This window comes from Lactuca sativa, chromosome 5, assembly GCF_002870075.4.
Source record: "Lactuca sativa cultivar Salinas chromosome 5, Lsat_Salinas_v11, whole genome shotgun sequence".
NCBI classification, from domain to species: domain Eukaryota; kingdom Viridiplantae; phylum Streptophyta; class Magnoliopsida; order Asterales; family Asteraceae; genus Lactuca; species Lactuca sativa.
Genome location: NC_056627.2, coordinates 311,199,271 through 311,208,230, shown reverse-complemented (window position 1 = coordinate 311,208,230; position 8,960 = coordinate 311,199,271). Strand labels below are relative to the sequence as shown.

The 8,960-nt window shown below is 32.7% G+C and overlaps 1 protein-coding gene across 2 annotated transcripts; it reads left to right on the top strand.

Annotated features, from left to right (window-relative positions):
• Window positions 1–1,366: 1,366 nt before the first annotated feature.
• LOC111890769 (CBL-interacting protein kinase 2) lies at window positions 1,367–3,598 on the top strand. 2 transcript variants are annotated; one of them, XM_023886855.3, is made up of 2 exons: window positions 1,367–1,600; window positions 1,967–3,598. In XM_023886855.3, the coding sequence occupies exon 2, from the start codon at window positions 2,166–2,168 to the stop codon at window positions 3,483–3,485; it is 1,320 nt and encodes a 439-aa protein (XP_023742623.1). In that variant the 5' UTR covers window positions 1,367–1,600; window positions 1,967–2,165; the 3' UTR covers window positions 3,486–3,598. The 2 variants fall into 2 exon arrangements, with proteins under 2 accessions (XP_023742623.1, XP_023742624.1); XM_023886856.3 differs by having other exon boundaries at window positions 1,367–1,619.
• The last annotated feature ends 5,362 nt before the right edge of the window (window positions 3,599–8,960 follow it).

The window sequence follows — 8,960 nt, the reverse complement described above, 5'->3', positions numbered from 1 at the left end:
TGGTATCGGGTGGCAGATTTAAGCATTGCTTGTATTTACTTAATATTTAGATTGCCCTTGAGGGCAATGGCCTTGTGAGGCGGTGTCAGGATGAGGTGGAGTTATCACCCTATGAAGTTAACTACGGTGGCTTAATCCCAGAAGAGGGTATGTAGGCAACCATGGTCAAATGGCGTAGCCAGATTGAGTTATTTACATATCAAGGTCTGCAATGTCCACTTTGTGTATCGTCCAAAATTTGAGGTCTATCAAATGATGTTCGAGGTGGAGAACTGTAAGTAGTCAACTCAAGTGGTCAGCCCAATAAGCTTGAATCGGCTTGAGTCAGTCCAATAACTTAAGTTAATTGACCCACAACCGTTTGGCCCAAGTTAAAAGGTCCATGTTCCTTTGTTATGTAATACTCGGTAAAGAGAGGTAGGGTTAAGAGAACATCACGTATTGTAGAGGGAATATAGAGGTCAATTTCTCAACCTAATACAAAAGGCTCTCTCTTCTAGTGTGGATGTAGGCAAGAATTGTTGAACCTCGTAAATCTCTTGTTTCTTTCTCTATTTACTTTCATTATTTGGTTGTTGTCATTGTTTGATTTTTGGGTCCAAGGGTAAAAGGGGGAATATTAAAAGCACAAGGTTAGTTGTTTTTTCTTTGATTTCTGCATTGAAGCAACAATATTTTATGCATATAAAGGTTCGAAATTTTATCTTTTTAATAAAAAATAGCATCTCAATCAATAGACTTGGGACAAGAAAATTGCTATATTGTTTAGTTATCCAAATTTATTGGTAATTATATTGATTTGTATCTTCCTATTCTAATAAAAGAATAGTTTTAATCTCCTTTTAACATGTGTCATCCTATTAGGCCTCCTAATTAATGCATATTTTATTCTTCTTTTGTCATATGTCACCCTATTAGGCCTCCTAATTAATGCATGTCACTGATCAACCTATTAATTCTGCATTTCAAAATTCAAAATTCAAAATTCAAATTTTAAATTTCTCACTCTACTTACATTAAATTAATAACTTTAGAATAAAATTAAAACAAAATTAATACAAATTATAATGTGATATAATTTCACGTATTTATTTAAATTAACGATTATACTTTTATATAATTGAAAAAAATATCTCTTAATTAATAATTTATTTAAAATAATTGATTAATAATTTTGAGTTCTTACCATAAAAATTTAATCAATTTTATAATTATGGTTTCCGGTAAAAAAAAAAATTAACGTAGAAATCATTACCTTTTTTGTTTTGTCAATGTGTCAGATGAAAAGGTTTACGATTGTAAATGCTCTAATATACTAATTAATTAGTTTCTATTTATATAATACACAAGAGTCCAACACCCACTTAGAAACCTATCATTCCACCAACACCTTTTAAAGAAGGAAGCAGTGAGGAAACACCAGCATATCTCAAGGACTCGGCCTATTTTTGTTATTTTAAAAACTTTCCATGTTTAATTCAATCTCCTAGATTTTTTTATATATGGCAATCAGGTTTTTGTGTATCATGTATTAGTTTTCGAATCTTTTCATATCTCTCCCTTCTGCACCATATGCAGCTCCCAGTTCGAATCGCAGAAGGTAATATTTGATTCTTGAGGTACTCAATGATTTCAATTCATATATATATCTCTGTTGATTAGTTAGTATAATATATTTGTATTCGATGATTCATGTTTCCATGAATTTAAGCTTCTTGTATTTTAACTTTGTGCAAATTCATCTAGAGTTTAAATTTCTTGGATTCCTTAAAATATGATGTTTAATCTGGGCTAATTGACTAGAACTTTTGAATATTATATTATGAATATATGTTATTGTGGAGTAGCTTGACTTTCAATGTATGACAGATTGACAGCTCAAATTGAGTTGGAAACAAGAATATGTCTTCACTTTTTATTTTCATGATTAAAAATATGTATCTGACAGTTCATCTTTCCATTTCAGGTCTACTCATAGATTTGCTCGAGTATCTGTCAACACTTCACCTTCATTCTCTCCATTATCATATATAGTCCATTAAAATAAAACTGGGAATCCCAGTAAGAGAACGAAAAACGTGTTTTGACCATATCTCTTCAAATCCTTGAAATTCACCTTAGGCTATATCGATTCGTGTTAGAACTTTTTAAGTTGATTTTAATAAATGGATACCAAAGAGGGTGTTTTGATGCAACGTTACGAGTTAGGGAAGATGATTGGACATGGGAATTTTGCAAAAGTCTACCATGGAAGGAACCTTGAAACCGGAATGAGTGTTGCAATTAAGATCATAGATAAATCAAAGGTAATGAAAGCCGGAATGATGACACAAATAAAGAGAGAGATCTCTGCGATGAAATTAGTCAAACACCCGCATATAGTACAGCTCCACGAAGTCATGGCTAGCAAAACCAAGATTTACTTCGTTTTAGAATACGCTAAAGGAGGTGAGCTCTTTGATAAGCTGATTAAAAGGAAGCTGAAAGAAGACGCTGCAAGAAAATACTTTCAGCAGCTCATCAGTGCCATTGGTTTCTGCCATAGCCGGGGAGTTTACCATCGGGATTTGAAACCTGAGAATTTGTTATTAGATGATGAAGGGAATTTGAAGGTTTCAGATTTCGGTTTGAGTGCTTTGGATGAAACAAGGAGGCAAGATGGTTTGCTTCATACAAGTTGTGGTACCCCTTCGTATGTTGCTCCTGAAGTGATTGACCAGAAAGGGTATGATGGGGAAAAATCGGATATTTGGTCTTGTGGGGTGGTCTTGTTTGTGCTTTTGGCTGGTTTTCTTCCATTTCATGATTCTAACCTCATGGAGATGTATAGAAAGATCACAATGGGAAAATTCAAGTTTCCAAATTCGTTCCCTAATGAAGCAAAAAGTTTAGTGACAAAGATCTTGGATCCAAACCCTGAAACCAGGGTTTCCATTGCCGAAATATTGGAAACCCCGTGGTTTAAAACTGGTTTGGTTTCTGAACCACAAAAAACCGACAAAATGGTTTCTGACAGTTTAGAAAACCGGTCTAGTTCATTTAAGGGCTCTCCTGTAGAGAAACCCAACGATTCCACATATCTAACAGAAGGAACATCAGACAGTTTGGAAAAAGATGATAACTTAAACGCGTTTGATATCATTTCATTGTCAAGAGGAGTCAACTTGTCGGGATTGTTCTACCGCAATGCTAAAGATGAGAAAGAAGTGAGGTTCATGTCAGGACAGACACGTGGGACTATAATTTTGAAGTTGGAAGACATAGCCAAGAGTTGGAAGTTAAAAGTGATGAAAAACAAGGGAGTGTTGTTAAAAATGGAAGCATTAGAAGAAGGCATAAATGGTGGTTTAGCCTTTGATTGTGAAATACACGAGATTACAGCTAATCTTCACATCATTGAGGTAAATCGATTGGGAGATGATAGGTTCGGGTTTTGGGAGATTGTAAACCGGCATATAAAACCGGCCCTTAATGGTGTTTTATAGCAAAGATAAAATTTATGGAGTTATAGTTGTTGGTTGATAAAAGGTTGAATTAACAAAGAGTACTTCATTTTTGTATCCATTTTTTCTGATTTATGGGATACTAATTAATTCAATTCACGCAATTTACTAAAAAGTTGTTCACATTGTAGAATGTAGATATATAATGTGACATGTATGATATGATTATTTGATTGTGTAATTGAAAATCTAGCCCTCTTGGTATAGAACTTTCAACGGGTTTAAAAACCTCGATGTCACTTTACTATTTTTTTTTATCATTCTAATAATGTCCAATGTAAAGGAAAAGTTATTTACAATATGTTTTTATTTGCTTAAGAAATTTAGCTATAGTCGTTTCCTTTCTAACTTTTATTCATATATTATTATCGATTTACGTATTGATTTAATTTATTGAAATATATAAAAATAAGAATGTTTTTAACAATTTCAATCACTAAAACATACTGTTAGTATCTTGAAAATTGAAATATTAATATATTTGTTTTTTTTTTTGTAACAACGGGTCACCCCGTTTGAATTCCTGAAACATATAAAATTCAAACTTGTGTCATGGTGCTTGATTTCCCACTGATTGTCGAATTAAGTTTGTATAAATCGTTACATTTTAGATACAAACTAAAAATTTGGACCTTAAAACACTAAAATCACTAATAGTTATATTTTATAAAAATACTAAAATCACAAACATTGATATTTAAGGTATTGTGTTAATAAATTAAAAATATATGTATATGACAATGTTAATCAATTTATAGAAATATATATTTAGAACAATAACAACAATATTAGTACTATCACATAAATTATAAATAATAATTATAGTATCAACATCACAAACTTTAAATATTAATAAATAACCTTTAGATAACAATTATAATATCAAATATCATATTACTAAACTATCTTTCCAAATTAAAGATTAGAATGAAACCAATTTAAGTAGGATGAAACCTAATTAAATATTTAGACGGTCGTATATGTAATTTTCTGCTAATAAACTATTGATAAATAACCAAACTTTTGCATGAAAAGGACAACTCACAATAAAAATAAGACCCAAACGTCCAAAACTAAAAGCATCGTTGCCACAAATAAAAAAACAAAACTAAAAAAAGTAACAGACCGAGTCTTCAGTGGCTCTTAAGAATGTCAACATTTTATGTCACCAGAAAAAGTTTAAACGTGCTTCACAACTTGAGCTTTAAATAAGTTTTTCAATATTAAATTGATTTAATCATCATTATCTAAATAAAGGTTTGGATATAGATTTCAATTTTATAGTTTTAAATAGATGTAGTTATAAAATTTACAAGGATATAAAAATAATATTTTAAAGTTTATAAGAATATATAAAATTTCTATTTTAGAACGTTACTATTAAGTTGCTTTCGCATTGTATTAGGCATGTTAGAATATTATTATTAGATTTATTATTAACATTACTATTATTAGGTAGATAACCTTTGATATGTTTTGGTATTCAAGCAACTCAAATATAAAACATTTTTACAATCTAATAAGAAAGACAAGCAACGAGTTTAATCTTGCTTATTAAATAAGTTTTTCAATATTAAATTGGTTTAATTTACTCTAATAAATAAAAGTTTTTTTTCGCTACATGTCACATTCTCATTTAATTTGTCAAATGCTATTTTTTAGTTATTTGAATTAAATTTTTTTCCACATATCATTTTATAAGTTTTATCTATTTTATTAAAATTGTATATAATATTTTAATGTAATAATTGCAATAAATGAATATCAATTTCATTAATGAACTTACATTTTAATTATTAGTTTTTTTTGCTTATTTATTAAAATTATTTGATTAAATTTAAAAGATAAAAACATTTCAATTATAATAATTCATTATTTTTTTTATTTTCTTATAAATTCAAAGTTCTCAAATATTTTGATCTTTATATTTAATTTTTTTTTATAAAATTAACTCATGTAATACATTGGTCTCACAACTAGTCATAACTAAAATAAGGATTTTGATATAGATGTTAATTTTATAGTTTTAAATAAATGTATATGTAGTTTTAAAATTTATAAGGATATAGAAGTAGCATTTAAAGTTTGTAAGGATATATATGAAATTCTATTTTAGAATGTTACTATTAGAATCTTACTATTAAGTTGCTTTCACATTGTATTAGGCATATTAGAATATCTGTAACATCCTATTTTGAGAAGTTTCTTATTTCAGGATTGTGGACAATAAATGGATCAAGTAAAGGCATTGTACTTCATGGAAATAGGGTTTAGACCCTATTGAATGTTGATAATATTGGTTATAGGATCAAATTCGTTGGTTTGTGTTTCAGAGTCGAATGGTAGAAAGGGAAAAGTTATAGATCGAACTTCTTACATAGATTATAGCTTTAGTTCAATCTACGTTAAGCCAAAAGTAATTGCATAGGATTGTGGGGCTCTTCGATACCTTTCCATGCATTTAAAGAACGTTGAAATGAAGTAGTTATAACGCTTAAAGTTGAAATGGGATTTTGGAGATTTTGATCTACGTTGGGCGTACATATTGTGTACGTAGGGTGTAAATATTGTGTACGCAAGGCATAGATAATTAAAGGTGGCCAGGGCCCCTACTAAGTACACTGAGCGTACATAAGGATTACACAGGGCATACTCATGCTGACCTAAAACCCTAAATTTTAGGGTTGAGACTCTATTTAAACTCCTTAAGTCTCTTGGGGCCTCTTCATGTTCAGTCTCCACTCTCCCCAAAGCATTCATTTCAAAACCCTAGCCCATTTTGAGAGTTTAAGGCCTTAATGTGGTTTTTGTGTGTTCTTGTGAAGAAGGAATTTGTTGGAGAAGCCTTGGTGAGCTTGAAGTTTGAAGATCAAGAACCTTCATCATCTTTATTAGCTTCAGGAGGTATAAATCTTGAACCTTTATGATTCTCTTACTTAGATCTTAGTTAGCTTAGAAAGTTTCATACTTTTGGTCCCATGACTTGGTTCTTGTGAGTAGAAGATACTCCAGGGCTTAGGTTTAGCATTTCTTGGTGTTTTTGAGGTTCTTATGGCATAAAAATTGGATATTAATGGTTACATTTCACCCATCCTGAATTGTTGGTTATTTTGTGATGTTATGAAACTAGGGTTTGGTTTTAGGCTCTACCTAGCCATGCAAAGTCATAAAGTCAGGAACTTTGTGACATTAGACGTCCTTTAGAGTCAGATCTGTAAGTTGGATATGAGATCATAAGGTATTAAGAACTTAAAAAGTCGATTTGGCACCAGTTGGATTACGTAGGTGTAACCCAGTCGTACGCCTGGCGTACTCCCAAGTTTAGAAATATGTCATTTTAGGTTTTAAGCCAAGTTGGGTGGGTTTAGCCTTGGAATGGTAAAATGGTCTTTTACCCTTAGTGAAAGAGAATAAGAAATGGACTTTGATGATGGGCTATTACTATAAATATTTAGTAGGGTTGGTTTTGATTGGTTCAGTGTGAGAGGCTTTCATAGAAGCAGCATGTGAATGAGTTTTGGCTATCTTCGGATTGGGGTGGTTCTCTTCACTCTACTTGTGTGTCGAAGGCACCAATGTCGACCCACTGGATTATGTTTGTAGGATGATAGTTGTCCTTGTGACACTTACTGACATGCATGCATGTATGTGATTGTTGTCTTTGTGACTCTTGCTAATATGGTTGTATGCTTAGATGTAGGGGTGAAATAGACTCCTACCGGTTGAAAAATACCAAGGGAGTCGAAAGGGACTCAGTGAATTAGAAGGGACTTAGGGAGTCAGAATGGACTAAAGGGTGAAATATACCCGTTACAGATTTAGGCTGATATGTATGTATGGTATGTGGTATTTTGGGGAACTCACTAAGCTTTGTGTTTATGGTTTATGTTTAAAATGTTTTAGGTACTTTTGGTCTCAAAAGGAAGGGCCCGACTTGATCGTACCGCATCCCCTGCAGATTTATTCTACATTGAATGTTTACGTATTACTTTGATATTTTGAGAATATTTATATTCTTATTGTCTTTCGGTTAATGGATGAATGGTTTGACTTATCTAAAAATGAAAATTTTACTAGGTATTTTTTGTATGTTACAAGTTGGTATCAGAGTCTTGGTTTGAGGGATTCAGGCACACCCTCAGGTGTGTCTGAACTCAAACTGAAGATTTCAAAAATCTTTTTAAAAGAAAATGATTTTCTAGAAAGGTGTTCTAAGAAAAGGGGTGCAATGTGTGCAATCAGCCGAGGTCAAGTAAGTATTTCCAAAAATAGTCATACATGTGTTATGTTTATTATTTTGGTAGGAGTATATGAGAATTGCATGCTATATTAGGGCTAAGGATTTGCTTAGGATTGAATGATAGAATGCTAGAGATGCCTTTATATGCCTATTGATGAAGTTTTTGGAACTGCATGTTAGTATGGATTTCATATGTTGGATAGAATGGCCTGTTTAGGCGATCTACCGGTTTAGATTACTCGATGCTCGAATATTGCTTGCTTTGTGCTTGTAGAGACCTCCAATAATATTAGCTATCTATAAAGAGAATACATTAAGTTACATGTTGCGTGGATTAGATAATTTTATAAGGTTAGGTTTAAATCTATCGTGCAGCTCTTGTTTGAGTCCAACCGTTGTATTGTTAGACCTTGCAGTCGAAAAATTATTTAGTGCATGTGGCATGTACCTGTATTCATGAGGTAGTTAGAAGGTATTAGAGGGAGTCTCTTTTACAGCTGATAGTGGAGAGTGGTGTGAAGGGAACCCTAGGGCGGCCTAGGAAGAATGTTAGAATGTGCTTGTGAGAGCATCTTCGGAAGAGGGATATGAGAATGAGAATCTACGAATTTAGCAGTGTGTGCTCATTTGAGAGCGGGTATATGTTGTTGGATCGGGTGATAGTGGACATGAGAAGATACTTAGAGGATCCGAAATGGTTCTTGAAGAAAGTACGTATAGGTGTGGAAGGTAGTATTGGGCACATATTACTAAAAGCACATGATCCATACTCGAATCAAGGAAATTTCAGGGATTTTAAGGATCTGGTTTGGGTAGATGGCATGGTTTGTCACCATGATTCACTACAGTATGTTTCTGTCCTTATTGGATTATTGGTAATGATTGTTTAGATTGGCGATGGGTCTGGTGATTGCTTAGGCCTTAGTGGCCATATCAGTATGGATTTTGAATGGTGCAGACCTAGGTGAGTTAGTTGATTTTGAGGTCACAAGGTCCTTGCTCGAGTTAGTGCCAATTGAGTCGCGGTACTCAAGAAGGTAGCGATTATGATGATCAGCTCGAGGATTGCAGACAGAAGCTGAGTGATTGGTAGATAGATTGGGATGTCACTATCTTATTTGGGGGTTATGCACTTCCAACTTTCCACGTTCGGTGGAAAGAGAAAGCAGACATGTAATTTTCAGAGTTGGGAGGTTGACCCAACATGGGGCTAGATA

Bases quoted from the DNA above. Each gene is read 5' to 3' on its own strand.
- LOC111890769 (XM_023886855.3), top strand. From the start codon at position 2,166: ATGGATACCAAAGAGGGTGTTTTGATGCAACGTTACGAGTTAGGGAAG.